At 43.3% G+C, this 15,772-nt stretch overlaps 1 protein-coding gene across 5 annotated transcripts in view; it reads right to left on the reverse strand.

Moving 5' to 3' along the window:
* PTPRG (protein tyrosine phosphatase receptor type G) overlaps positions 1-15,772 on the reverse strand; it is a 733,896-nt gene that overhangs the window by 129,945 nt on the left and 588,179 nt on the right. For all 5 annotated transcript variants that reach the window (XM_030867610.2, XM_030867608.2, XM_060307591.1 and 2 more), the window contains exon 8: positions 10,729-10,921. In XM_030867610.2, the coding sequence (XP_030723470.1) occupies positions 10,729-10,921 (193 nt within the window). The remainder of the gene's footprint in view (positions 1-10,728; positions 10,922-15,772) is intronic.

Genomic DNA, 15,772 nt, shown 5'->3' on the forward strand with positions numbered 1-15,772 from the left:
TCTCTTCAATAAGTGGTGCTGGGAAAACTGGACAGCTACATGTAAAAGAATGAAATTAGAACACTCCCTAACACCATCCACAAAAATAAACTCAAAATGGATTAAAGACCTAAATGTAGGACTGGACACTATAAAACTCTCAGAGGAAAACATAGCAAGAACACTCTTTGACACAAATCACAGCAAGATCTTTATTGATCCACCTCCTAAAGTAATGGAAATAAAAACAAAAATAAACACATGGGACCTAATGAAACTTAAAAGCTTTTGCACAGCAAAGGAAACCATAAACAAGACGAAAAGACAACCCTCAGAATGGAAGAAAATATTTGTAAACGAATCAACGGACAAAGGATTAATCTCCAAAACATATAAACAGCTCATACAACCCAAACCAAAAATGGGCAGAAGACCTAAATAGACATTTGTCCAAAGAAGACATACAGATGGCCAAGAAGCACATGAAAAGCTGCTCAACATCACTAATTATTAGAGAAGTGCAAATCAAAACTACAATGAGGTATCACCTCACACCAGTTAGAATGGGCATCATCAGAATATCTACAAACAGTAAATGCTGGACAGGGTGTGGAGAAAAGGGAACCCTCTTGTACTGTTGGTGGGAATGTAAATTGATACAGCTACTACGGAGAACAGTATGGAGGTTCCTTAAAAAACTAAAAATAGAATTACCATATGATCCAGCAATCCCACTACTGGGCTATACCCAGAGAAAACCATAATTCAAAAAGACACATGCACCCCAATGTTCACTGCACCACTATTTATAGTAGCCAGGTCATGGAAGCAACCTAGATGCCCATCGACAGACGAATGGATGAAGAAGATGTGGTACATATATAAAATGGAATATTACTCAGCCATAAAAAGGAAGGAAATTAGGTCATTTGTTGAGACGTGGATGGATCTAGAGACTGTCATACAGAGTGAAGTAAGTAAGAAAGGGAAAAACAAATATCGTATATTAACGCATATATGTGGAACCTAGAAAAATGGTACAGATGAACCAGTTTTCAGGGCAGAAACTGAGACACAGATGTAGAGGACAAAGTTATGGACACCAAGGGGGGAAAGTGGCAGTGGGGGGTGGGATGAATCGGGCGATTGGGGTTGACATGTATACACTAATGTGTATAAAATTGATGACTGATAAGAACCTGCCGTATAAAAAAAAAAGTGATTAAATGTTAAAAAAAAAAAAAAAGAGAGAGATCAACTAGTGACCCACACTGATGGGCTTGGCCAGGCTTTTATTTAAATTCTTGATTCTAGATGACTGTGACTCAATAGGCCAAGATGCCCGCCTCCTTTGTTTCAATTTGGTCCTTAAAATAATTTCTCTCTTAGAATTAGGTATCACTTAGGGACCCACTATATTTAAAAGGAGCGTTCTCCTTTTAATGTCTCCGACATCACCTTGCTAGCTTTGAATTTCTGATTCTTCCTTGGTACCTGCCTCTCTTACTTGTTCTGGTTCAGGGAGGCCATTGGACGAGCTCCATTGTTTAAATGCCAACGTTGTTTCAACCCCTAGATGTGGCCCCTGGGTCATTTGGTAAGGATGGCCCTCTCTGGCATGGTTCCAGGATCTTCCACACCTGGGGACTGGCCTCAAGCAGCGCCTCCGAGGCTTGGTCAAGAGGACCCAAGAGATCAGGGAGCCTGCCACTTAAATTGGAGAGACCAGGCTGCGAATAAGCAGTGCCCCTAGTGGGCCTCAGTGGGAAATCACCTGTGCAGCACTTGGGAGGGACAGAGCCACCCTGGCCTCCTGGCCACCCCAGGCATACGGATCCTTATGCTCTGAGGAACTGGGCTTCTAGCTGGCTGGTGAAGACCAACAGTTTGAGATGCTCAGTGCACTCCTCATGGAGAAGCCTCCTCTCTTCCCGGAAGCCTTTGCATTGAGACCAGGGGGCTCTGTGCACTTGATAGATGATACCTGTTAGCCCCTAGTGTCAGATGTACAGACGGCACCTTGTCTACACAGGCACAGATGTGACATGGGACAGCCCAGACACTCATTTCGGTCCAAGCCACTGCTTTGGAATCACAAAACCAGTCCAGAGCGGGCCCAGGAGAGAAGCGAGCAACTGTGATGACCCCCGGCTGTGCTTAGAAGAGAAAAAGATGACCTCAGAGGCCTCATCATGGTCTCCCCCTCTGTGCCTTTACACACGGTCTCAAGGACTGGGGAGGTCACAACATTGCTTGCACCCGAGAAAGCCAAGGGTTTGGCCCATGTTCCTTGAACCTGAAGAAAAACTACCTCGACCAGCCTGTGTTGGTTTACAGAAGAATCGGTGGGAAGAATGGAGAAGATAAATTGTCTGCCTCCCAGCCACCGTGATTCCTATGACCCTGAGGACAGGGAGATGCAGGCAAGCATCTCGGAGCTTCCCGCTCCATGGGCCGTGAACATACACTGGCGACAGAAAGGGGAAGTGTGTCCCTCTGGGAGGAGGGATGCTGGTGGCCATTAGTAATCTCCAGATTGCAGTTCATAAGCACCACGGTGCTCACACAAACAAACCCAGTGTCAGGGAAGATTTTCCTGGAGAGCAGAGCAAAGCTGAAGCCATAGGAGGGTGCCTAAGTCGGCCCTGAAGATCAAACTCTGCCTACCTGCCTGGAGACAGAGGATTAAGTAATTAGGTGATATTTATAAAGTGTGAAAACAACAGGCGGGCCCTGGCATCTGTTAACAATATCAGCTCAACGGGCCCCAAGCCATAACGTGGTTCTGCCTGGGAGCCTCCTGACAACAGTGCCTGCCTCTTTCAGCGCTTCCCTTTCTCTGCTTTTAGGAGTGGTGGAGTGGTTGGGAAACGTGGCTGTTCCTTGGGACAGAGAGGAAAGCCCTCGCTCTATGGTGCTTTGATTCCAACACTTCCATCCAAGTGGCTTATGGTCAAATGGATTTGGAAGATGGCTTCCCAAATACTAGGAGCCTCTCTGATTTCAGGTACTGGGAGTGGTGTGGAATCCTACTCCAAACGCCTGGTTTCGCTCCTCCGATTAGAGCACCTAGCCTGGGCTAGGTCATAAATGCCTCAACTGTGCCAACTCTTGTAGCAAGAATCTTTTTTACTCCTGGCCACCTGGCATGTGTGGGTTAGCTTCATCCACCCACCCATCCATCCATCCATCCATCCATCATCATTCCCTCCAGTCCAATATTTGCTAAGGCGCCAACAGTGAGCATTGTACCCTCTCTCCAACAAAGAAAAGAAAAAAAAAAAAAAAAACAGTTTTACCCTTTATGAGCTTACAAGGTAGTGGGAGAGTTAGGTATTAGGAAAAAAAAAATACATAAATGAATGTAAAATTCCAACGCTGAGAATGCTACAAAAGAAAGGTACTGGTGCCCCGACAGTGTCTGGGCCAAGGCAGCCAGGAAACTTCATGGGGAAGGACCACTGAGTTGAGCCTTGAAGGCTGACAAGGGATGGATGACGCACAGCGGTGAGGCTGGGGCCTTCCAGGGAAGAGGCTGCTGGAACTGCAGTGCGGCTGGTGGACTGAGGTGCAGGATACGAAGGCGGGCTTGGGGAGGGGGACAGGACATGTGGACCATGCTATGGGCCGTGGGATTCACTGGAAAGGTTTTAACTATTTCAGACAATCTGGCTTCGCATTTCCACCAGGAAGAGAATGTGGTCCCCTTGTTTTGAAATGTGTTCTCCAGTGATCATGTCACATGTAATAGGTTGTCCTGAAAGCCAGTGCTGACCTACAGACAAGGAAGTACGATTATTTGCGGAGTACTTTCCATGTCCCGGGCTCTGTACTATTTGTTCTCTATACTGGCTCACTTAAAGGGCCACAAGCCAAGGAAGGGGATGTGATTATTAGCTCCATTTTACAGAAAGGAAACTGAGGCTTAGATATGAACTAGAGCACAGATGTGCAGAAGTACATGACTGGCGTGGAATTTGAGTCCAGGTTTGCTTGACTCCAAAGTCTAGATTCTTACCCCTTGCCCCTTATATTGTCTCCCCGTTCATTCATTTAATGAACAATGACTGTATACCTACTATATTTTAGGTACTGTGTTAGGTCCTGTTGATTCAAGGATGCACAATATCTTTAGCCTAGGAGGCCCCAACATCCACATTAAGTGGGCGCACTGACCCTCCCAGGGACTAACCCCGTGAGCAAGACCTCAGTAACCTCTGCCCCGAGAACCCAAGATAACCTGCCAAAAGCAAGCCAAGCAGATAAAGACAGAGACCAGTGATTCCTTTCAGGAAGATAAACTTGATCTTTAGGAAGAGCACCCAATTGCGTCAAGGACTTTTACAGTGCCTTCATTCACAGAAAGATAATAATAAAACCGTGTCGCTCAAGCCACCTGATGACATTTAAAACAGAGACCACCTCTTGTGGATTCATACGGAAGCGGGCAGTCCCTTGGAAAATAGAAAGAATGCTGTGTTTGGACAGAAGAGGATCTCAGTTGACGTCTCAGCTCTACCATTTCCTGGCTGACAGGCTCTGGTTGACCGACCACCTGTTCTCTCTGAATCTCAGACCACTCATCTGTTAAAGAGAAACAGTAACACTGCATTTCTCTCTCTGCTCACCCCCATCCATCCTCCATCCAAAGTGTTAGTAAATCTCAGAGGCTCTGTTACAAAATCCATCCCCAACGGATCACTTCTACATCCACCAGGATCACCCTCATCCAGCCACTGTCATCCTGCCAGGAATATTTCCATCAGCCTCCTGCGGGTCTTACAGATTCCACCCCAGGTCCTCTGCAAACATTCTTCACGTAACAGTCAGAGTGACGGGTCTAAAACCCTGTTCAGATGGTCCTATAGCCCTGCTTAGGCTCCTCCAAAGGCCACTGTCATAAGAACACAGTCTAACGCCTTACCAAGAAAAGTCTTCTGAGACTTCACTCTTGCGGGTTCCCATGCCTCAGGGCCTTTGCAGAAGGACCGTTCCCTCTCCGAAGTTTGCAGGGCTGGCTCCTTACCCCGACCAACCCACCCTCTCCAGAGAAGCTCTCTTTCCCTTGGCCTCACCATGTCTGCCACTCTTAGCAAACCACCTGATTTGATCTGCAGAACAACACTGAAGAGCTTAATCACTGACCGCTTTCTTTCTTTCTTCCCCCTAAAACTTAAGCTCCGTAAGAGACTCTTCTCCCTTGTTCAGCTGTATTTCTAGTGCCTAAAACTTGTTCATAGTAGATGCTCAACAAATATTTGACAAATGGAAAGTGCATCCTGGCAGAGGTTGTTCTGAGGATTAAATAAACCGTATATGCACGGAAAAGGCTAGCATAGCACCTGGCCCATGAAAACCCCTAGGTAGCCTTTTTAAGCATAGGTGTACCAGGCACAGCTCCTAGAGAAAGCGCTTCAGTGTAGATGAAGATGCCTGACACGGGAAAAGAAATTCACTGGCTAGAAAACATGAGCCCAAAGTAGTTAATGCTATGTTAAATGTCTATGAAATATCAACTTTATGTCAACCAATCAAAGGCAACTTACACCAACTCTCTATCTATTTACATAAAATTAGTCATCACGGGATATCTGAGCCTGTAAAAATGTTTGATAGAACATGGCATGCCCTTTAAAAGCATGAGCACCCAGGATGTTGGAGAGTCTTACAAAAAAACAGCCCTACTTTTTGCTTGCTTTCTTAATCACTCCCAAGGTTAAAAATTAATAGCTAGTAATAGTTATTTTTAAAAGGAGGAGGTCAAAACCACTCCATGGCGGCTGCATTAAAAATGTGATTTCCTTAGCACTTTTCTGTGTTGGAAGTTACTAAAAGTACCAAGCTAACTTTCTGGAAGAGTTTCTGGGAGGGCAGCTGCCTATAAAGGAATTAAATGTTCCATATCAGAGGTTCTTTTATTAAGATAAAGTAATTCAAGCTCGTTAATGTGGTGAGTGAACATGATTAAACTGAAAATAGAACAACATTAATATTTTATCCCAAAATAGCAGAAAACCATGATTTCAATGTCAAACTCCTTTTAAAAGCAATCGTGGATTTACTTCTTTGTTTGCTAATTTGGGTGGAAAATGTGATGGTCTTTCTCGATGTGTTCTGATTTAAAATAGGCTAGTTATTTAGGCATTCTCACACACTGGTACATGCCCTTAAAAACTGCTTTTAACCAAGACAGGAAGCAATCTTTAGCACTGAAAATGCAGCTAACAAAGAGATCCGTCCATCAGCAAAAACAAAAACCATTCTCAAAAACCACGGCGTTGGCTTAGGGGACTGGAGAGGACAAACGCCACCCACTGTCCTCTTCATTTCCTTTGCTTTTATTACATTATACAGTGTCACTTTAATTAAGCCATCAAATCAAATTATCAGATCAAGTGGTTTTGATTCCACTGTGGTTTGAACAGGTTTTGTTAAATTAATAAACCATATGTTTCATGTTGTTGGAAGGGAAGTTATTTTTCTCTGTTCACTGTTCCAAAAGTCTTCACAATAGACAGTATTCAGCACTTAATCACCGAAATGCTCTTCCATGTGCCCGGGATGTGTTGCAGAATAACTAAAATGACAGCGCATTAAATCCCAAAGTCTGTCTAAGTTATTTACTGACAAAGGGCAGAGTGGTGAATTGGATGTCCCTCGAACAATGTACCAAGCCTAAATATTGTTTCCATTTACTGGAAACTAAAGCTTTATATTTTTTTTTACAGATGACATCCATTATAAATCTTTCTTCGGCAACAATACAATATTAAGGTGACTTTTCCCCCTTTCTTTTGGTGTCGTACGTGGCGATGCATCTCATGCTTGGAACTGAATGGCTTGATTCTGTTTTCTCTATTCTAGTATGTCTGATCATCCTGACAGAAGGGCAGGGTGGGGGCACATCAACTCAAGCACCCCCCGCTGTGCTGCTCAATGAACACTAGTCAGTGATCACAGCCAGGGAACCACGGAAGTGGGGCTCAGTCTACAGAGGCTCCACTTATACTTCTGGAGTGGAAGATGAAGTGGTCTTAAGGTGGATTGGTCAGTGAATGGTTACCAAGTTAATAAACCTCTAATTGGTCCTAGGATCTTGTAGTGTCATGGAAAAGCAGAACCGACCGATGGACACTTCCACAGTCACGGCCGCTGTGAAAATACCTTCAAACAAGCCTCAGATGGGGTTCCACCATCTTAATTTGAGCCATTCCCTAGAGCAGGGGTCAGTACACTATGGTCCCCAGGCTAAATCTGGACTGCCCCCTATTTTTACAAATAAAGTTTTATTAGAAGACATTTTCTATACCTACTTATTTATATACTGTCTACGGCTGCCTTCACGCTACAGTGGCAGAGCTGAGTAGTTGCAACAAGAGATCACATGACCCAATACCTGGTCCTTAGCCAGAAAAGCTTAATGATGCCTGCCCTACGTAGTTAATTCATTCTTCTTTCTTCTGTGACAACAGCCCAATAAATGCACAGCTCTATGCTCAACATCTTAGGCACCAAAAGCTTCCAGTAATGATCAGCTAGAGAATGCCAATCAGACAGGGTTTGTTCTTTTTGAATCACCTGAAGATGACAGAATACCACCCTTCCTTTTCTAATATCTTTTTTGCATATGCCTGGAGAAGAGAAAGGGACTCTTCTTTTATACTGGCTCTTTTCTACTCAGATCTCGAAGGTCAATCATCTAAGCACACCGGGCTTCCTGAAGACTGCCAGCATCTGTGGCTGGCTTTCAGCCTTTGGTGCCATGGAATGACCTGAATTTTCCTGGGGAATACAAGGAGGAGCATTTGGTCCCATGGACCATGGTTTTATGAAATTTAAAACAAATACGAACATCATTTAAAAACAAATAGGGACATCATTAGTCATTAGGGAAGTGCACATCAAAACTACAAAGAGATACTATTTCGTACCTAGTAGGATGGCTAAAATAAAAAAAGATGTGTAACGAGTGTCGGCGAGGATATGGAGAAATCAGAACCCTCCGATGATGCCGATGGGAACGTACACTGGTACAGCTGCTTTGGGAAAAGTCTGGCAGTTCTTAAAAAATGTAAACAAAGAGTTGCCCTGTGTCTCAGCAATTCTACTCCTGGGTTTATAGCCACGAGAAATGAAAACACATGTCCACACAAAAATGTGAACACGAACGTTCATAGCAGCAATATTCGTAAGAGCCAGAAACTGGAATCTATCGACTGATAAACGAATAAACAAAATGCGGTCTATCCATACAATGATATCTTATTTGGCCATAAAATGGCATGGAATTCGATACATGCTTAAATGTGGATGAACCTTGAGAAGATGATGCTAAAGGAAAGAAGCCAGAGACAAAAAGCCATATATTGTACAATTCCATTTATATGAAATCTCCACAAGAGGCAAATCCGTAGAGACAGAAAGTACGTTAGTGGTTGCCTAGAGCTGGGAAAGAAGGAGCGACAGGAGAAAGAGGAGTGACTGCTCATGAGGCTGGAATTTCTTTTGGGGGGTGACAGAAATGTTCTGAAGTGGGCAGTAGTGATGAGTACACACTTTTGTGAATATAAAAAACCACTGAAGTGGACACTCTAAAAGAATGGACTTTATGGTATGTGAATTAAAGCTCAATAAAGCTGTTATTAAAAAAACAAATAGGGATACTATTTAGCAATAAAAAGAAATGAGCTACTGATCCATGCTACAGCATGTATAAATCTTAAAACCCTATGTCAAGTGGAAGACAAAATCAGAGGTGGCCTGGAACTGAGGTCAGGAGAAAGAACTGATTGCAGGTGGGTGTGAAGGAACTTATTGGGATGATGAAAGTGTTTCTAAAAGTGGATGTGGTGATGGCTGTACAACTACAAATTTATTGAAAATTATTCAATTGTACATTCACAACAACTGAACTTTATGGTATGTAAATCAGGCCTTTAAAGAATGTTAAAAAAATAGAAAACTATCTTACACTGCTGGCAGAAGTGTAAAGCGGTCCATATAGTCATGTTGGGAAACTGTTCAGCAGTATCTAACCAGATCTGAAAATATGTGTGTCCTCTAGGCTGTAGTCATTTTGCTGCTGGGTGCATACCCAACGGAGATCTGTCCACATACTCATTAAGAGCCATGTTCAAGAACTTTCATGATTGCCAAAACACGGAAATAATCCATACATTCATGTATATTGAAATGGATAAATAAATTCAGGTGCTGGCATACAATGAAATTCAACCGTAAGAAGGAACAAACTACAGCTGCGTGTAATAGCATAGATAACTCTCCAAGCCCGTGTAAAGCAAAAGAAGCGAGACACAAAAGAGGACTTACAGACTGAGTCCATTTATATGAAATTGACCAGGAGGCAAGGCTAATTCACGGTCACAGTTACCCCTGGGAAAGGATAGTGTCTAGGAGTGAAGGAAAGGAAGTGCTTCTGGGAAGCAAGTGATATCAGTGTCTTGATCTGGGTGTTTGTTACTCAAGTATATTCAGTTTGTGAAAATTAATCAAGTTGTGTGCATATTACGTGTGCACTTTTCTGTATGTGACACTCCAATAGTAGGTTTAAAAAAGAAAGAGGAGTGCATCTACATCTCTCTCTGTGTCTAGAAAGATCACAGAATATTTTAGTATCCACCCATCTTAAGAGTCAGCAATGGACACACCATGATCATTGTAACCTTGTAAAATGAAGAACCGATTCTCTCTATCTAAGGATGGGTCCATGGCTCTGCTCAAATTCAGAGAAAGCCCATTCAGTGGAAGATCCTGGCCACTCTGACAACTTAATGCAATGAAAACCAGTATCCTCTCCAACTTCCTTAGGTAAGAAGGGCTATGCATCCTCTCTGTACAACTGATGTATCATATGTTCAGTCCACTTATTAGGAAAGAACTTTGTAATTGTCGTAACGTCAGCAATTCTGAGCTACCAGATATTATACTCACTCGTGATATAAATTCCTCATCTGGGACTTCCCTGGTGGCACAGTGGTTAAGAATCCGCCTGCCAATGCGGGGGACACGGATTCGATCCCTGGTCTGGGAAGATCCCACATGCCGCGGAGCAACTAAGCCCGTGCGCCACAACTACTGAAGCCTGTGCACCTAGAGCCTGTGAGCCACAACTACTGAGCCCACGTGCCACAACTACCGAAGCCTGTGAGCCACAACAAGAGAAGCCACCGCAATGAGAAGCCTGCGTGCTGCAACGAAGAGTAGCCCCCGCTCGCCACAGCAACAAAGACCCAATGCAGCCCAAAATAAAATAAATTAAAAAAAAAAAAAAAAGAGGCCATGTGATGTCTGGTGGGGGTGGAGAGCTGGAGGGAGACTTCTTGGCTGGTATGGAAGTTAGTAAGAAAGCTGCAGATTGGGGTGTTGGGAGCAAGTCTGAGGTCCTGATGTTTGAGCTCAGAGACAAACACCTGATCACGACAGGGAAACAGTTAAAAGGTAAGACACCAAAAAGCTTTAAGACATCAACTAGTTAGGGTTGATGCTACAAAGTTAAATTACAGAGAGAAGGACTAATATGTTACTAGTCAAAAGGGCGATTCTGAAAGTATCTAACTGAAGTTATTCCCACAAATGCTTCTACTTATCATCCAGACAAGTCACTTTGAGCACAGAAACGTGCTTTTAACGGCATGTTCCAATTCTTGGCCGGTTCTGAACACCTTTTCATTTAAAGTAATTTATGATTAGGAATCTTCCTCTGGGCAAGGGCACTTAATCCAAATGTACCTTTAGAGGCTTCTGTCCCCAGTGGGTTTTCTAAGAAGTCTGTCATGTCGTGGTTCCAGGCATCACGGACGGCAGACTTGGACACCACCCTGTCGTTCAGGCCCTGCTGTGGCCGAAAGTTATTTCTCAGATACTCCACTGACTTGACGTGGTCTTGCTGCTCCGTGGTGAAGATGGAATAAAAAGCCTCGAGCTGAACAGAGAACCAGAGAAAAGGAGAAAAAAGAACATCGGTTAGAAAGCTATGGGGTCCAAAGCCAATAGGGGTGACAAGAACACAAGATGGCAGGAAGTGCCCGACAAAGCCGCGTGGGACAAACCCAGCAGGACACAGGCTTCCTGCTGGAATCACTGCCAATGGGCCTATCTGGCTGCGGTTTCTGTCCTGCCAACTAACCAGGAAAACACTTCACTTGAGGGTATATAGAACTTTCGCAGTTTGTGTCTCAGACAAGAGGCCCAGTCTTTCTGCAGCAGTCTTACCGCCCCTCCGGCCCCCAGCAAGATCTTCAGTATTACAGGAAGCAGCATAGAGTTATAGTGAAACTGGCAGCTTCTAGAGCCAGACTTCTTGCGTGGGAATTCTGACTCCATGGCTCAAGCACTCTGTGACGCTGAGAAAGTTGCTTAACTTCTCTGAGCCTCAATTCTTCCTCAATAAAACGGTGAGAATTACAGCAGCATCGACCCGATAGGGTTTGGGTCAGCATTAAATGAGACCATCCATGTACAGTGTTTAAAACAGTTCCTAAAGCGTAAGAACTCAGTAAATATTTGCGATTTAATTCTTACTAAGCATCTTCCTACACACTAGGGATCCAGTTCAGCAGTTGCTGTCACAAAGTTGCCAAACCCATGGATGGTGTGCAGGTTAAACTGCCCAAGTTCAACATTTACCAGATGGGTCATTAGAGCCAAAGTATTCAAGCTTTCTGTAACTCAAGTTTCCTCATCTGTAAAACAGATACAATACTAGTACTGCCTATCTTAAGGTTGTTGAAAAGATTAAAATCTATGTGGCAGCCAGTAAGCCCTTAGTAAAGATTAGCTGCTATCATCATTGTTATTATCAGGAAACATTTCCCATAAGACTACTGTCCAAACTTTTATGGAAAAGCAAAGAAAAAAAAATCAGCACTCCAGGATCATATTTTTATTATCAAAAAGGATTCTTTGCAGCCTTCAACATTCTGCTTACTCGGGGGTGGGGGGGGGAAGGGTCATTCTATTAAGAGAGAGCAGAAGAGAGCAGGGGCCGAGTGACAGCGATTTGTTCTCAATGGATCACGAAGTTATTCTTGTCACCAAAGAAATGGAGTGTAACGTAAAATGCCCAACCACCAAAAATACCAACTCCTTGAGCTGGGGGAAGAAAATGAAATAAAGAAGAGAGAAACTGAACTTTTTCTGGCCCATCTGGCTCCTTGAATGCCAAATCAGAAGGCTTTCTGCAGGAGAGAATTACGAGGTGGGATGGTGTTAGAAAAACACTTCCCAAGCAGGCGAGGAGTGGCTGCCCTAAACTTCTGGGATCAGGAGGTGGCTAACGTCAACCGATAAGATAACAAGAGAATAAAGACCTGGAGTTCTTGAAGCCTGGAACTAACCCCTGTGTTTCTCAAACAGCCTCAGAGAATGACACAGGGAATGACCTGCTTCCAGTCTGACATGCCCTCTCTTTGCATGAGAAGGCAATGAATTTACATAGCCAAGAAAAATCACTTAAGTATATGAATGCACTTATCATTCCACCTCCCCTCCAATTCTCCTGCACTTGGAAAGTGATAATACACCATGAAGACTTTTCTGCTTTTTCATCAAGGTAACAGGAGCAGGGTGGCCTCTCAACCAGCCTGAAAGCAAAAGTAGCCCGTTATTTCCCTATTATTCTAATTTTCTACAATTCATGTAACTTCTCTTCTAACAACTCACATCGTTGCTATTTAGAATTTGCCTTTCTTCCCATTCTTCCTTTTGATGTTCCCTGTTTATTTATAATGAAGGGAGAAAGGCAATAAAAGCAGAAAAACTAAGAGAACTGGGCTGTTTACTCTGTCCAAAGGTGACCCACTCAGATGAAACTAACTGGAGGTGCTGAAAGGAAAAATCAACTCAACCTAGCAAGGTGTACTCACTGGATAGGACTACCAAAATCAGAACTGAATGCCTCCAAAAATGAGAGAAGATTTCAATACTTCCTCAGAGAAAAGAACTTCTGAAAATTACATGAAAGGGATTAATAAAGACCCTCTGGAGACAGTCTAGGGAAAGACCGACCAAAATGATTAAAGGGATGGAGGGTAAATCCTGTGTGGAAAGGTTAAAGGAAGTGGAATTGTTTATTAGTGTGAAGAAAAGGCCAGTAAGGAGTAATTTGATTAAAGGCCCTTGTATGTGAAAGATGCTGACCAGCTCTTCTCTGTGTCCAAAGAAGGCCAAATAAGAGGAAACTGGTTAAAATTAAAGCCTTAGAGACATGAGTTGAATAGAGGGAGGAATTCCTTAACTTTCAGGGTGATTTTTTTAGAAAAATGGACTGGGCTGCCACACATAGCAAGTTAAGACCAGAAATTTTCTGGAAGAGACTAGCCATCTGTCCTGAAATACTTTCATCTCTGAGATGCCAGGAAAGGATGGCCTGGGAGACCCTCAGCAATGTGACTCGAAGGTTTTGTTTATTCTCTCAAATACTTGCTTCTTTCACAGCTAGCATTTAGTTCTCCTAAAAAGTTTATTTCTGATCCTCAGGAAAGAATTAGTCATATAAATGTAAAAAGAGGTAGGTTCTGAATTTAACACAAAAATGCTTTCGCTTAAATTGCTCTTACAGCTTAATGACACACTATGGCTGAAAAGCTCATTCACATCCTTGTCATTAACTCAACTTGCCCAAAGATTTCAAAGGAAGTATGTGATGGTTCTGAGAGTGAACTGATGACCTGGGCGATATTACACTGTCCCCTGGATCATAGCTTCCGTTGACAGTCTCATAAAAGAGGAAAAAGGAGGACAAGCTTAGTAGACTCATCAAACGTCCTTTGGTAGGTCAGCAGCGTTTACTAAAACTCTGTCATTCCTCTGAATTGAATGAAAATTGCCAGTGGCCTCTCCTGTTGGTAACTGGCATGCTTGGCCATTGAGTGGAAACTTCCATGATCCCCGGATTGGTAAGGGGAGCCTATATACTTTTCACTTTGGCAGGTGATCAGCAATCATCTGGGCCAGAGGTTGTCCCTTGGTCCTTACCCTTGCCTCGAGACCCAAACTCGCCAAAGGTGAACCTGGCCACCACCCAGACCTCCACTTGGCTGGATTCCATGGGATGCCATTTACAGAGCAGATGACAATAGGAAGGTGCCTCTGACAGCGGTGCCACATGGCAGCCCCGTGTAACGCTGGAGTCATAGAACAAACTTCAAAGCTGTGTCTCTCTGGCCTCTGACGGGGCCACACTTTTGGTGTGTAATCTCTTTGACTCTTCTAGATCTAGTTAATATCCACACAGTGAACCTTCAAAAATGTACATGAGATCACAGCACACACCTCTGTTTAATACCTTTCAACGGCCTCCCATTCTTACTGTGGAGTCCTAATGTTCTGACCTGTGCCTTACTCTCCAAATACAAAACACTTCCACTCACTACCTGGGTTACAAACGCTGTTTTTTAACTCTAATTGCTAAATGTGTGACCTCAAAGTATTTACTGTTTCTGTGGTTTTCTTACATGTATAATGGAGCTAACATCATTACCCACCTCACGTGGTTTTGGTTACTACTATTTTTTTTTTTTTTTTTTTGCGGTACACAGGCCTCTCACTGTTGTGGCCTCTCCCGTTGTGGAGCACAGGCTCCGGAGGCGCACGCTCAGCGGCCATGGCTCACGGGCCCAGCCGCTCCGCAGCATGTGGGATCTTCCCGGACCGGGGCATGAACCCGTGTCCCCTGCATCGGCAGGCGGACTCTCAACCACTGCGCCACCAGGGAAGCCCTGGTTACTACTATTGACTGAGCTACTACAGATCAAGTGTTTGGAATAATTCCTGATGCACCAAAGGTGCCCGATAAGTATTACCTTCATTACCGTCGTTATTGTTATTATCTTATGAGGAATGTGGTAACTATGCGTGCTAAGCTTACAACTATAAGAAGCTCTGCGGCTTCGCCTTCCTTTTCTTCTTTATAATATATATGCATATTTACAATGTACAGTATACATACATAATGTGTCTATGTATCTGTATAAGGCATATTGCACCTTCCAGTGTCTATTTATCAAACCCATTATGGGCCAGGTACAAGCACTTCATAAACATTGTTTTGGTTTCTAACTTGTTCTCAGCTCAAAATAATAACATTAAAGTAACATTGTTAATATTATTATAGCACTAACACTACCAGCTAATATTTACTGAGCATTGATTATGCACGAGGCAAGGTGCCAAGAACATTATATGCTTTCTCTTACTTAATCCTCATAGAAATCTGGTAACGCTGGTGGTATTATTCTTATTCTTATCGACGGATAAGCCTGGGTCCGTGTGACTCTGTTTTGCATGCTTTCAGTCACTTCACGCCACATGCGTAACAGGCCCTGAGTATTATTCACTGAGAGAGCAACACGGTAGCAGAAGAACTGAATCTGATGATAGAAGTCCCAAAACAATTCCTCTTAGCTGACCTCCAAAGTCCCTAGCATGCAGGACACCCACTACTGCCATTTCACTACTGGCGATATAAACTTGTTTGCATTTTTCCGCACTCTGGAAAGAAACAGCCTATGGCCCAAAACACGAAAAACTGGGAACCATGAACAAGATGGCAGGTGCGAGGAGAAAATGGAATCCACCTCCCCAAATCAGCACTTTTCTTCATCTTATTCTTTTCCAGGGGCAGGTAATAAACACACTTGGATTTATCTTTACCTTAATATAACTAATGAAGTCTTTATCATTTAGTGAAAATTAATGAAAGTTTTTATTTCTATAATATTTAATTGGCTTTTTAACTTTTGAAGTGAATATGTAAAACATTTCTTTCTTTTAT

The sequence above is a fragment of the Globicephala melas genome, chromosome 11, assembly GCF_963455315.2.
Source record: "Globicephala melas chromosome 11, mGloMel1.2, whole genome shotgun sequence".
Taxonomy (NCBI): Eukaryota; Metazoa; Chordata; class Mammalia; order Artiodactyla; family Delphinidae; genus Globicephala; species Globicephala melas.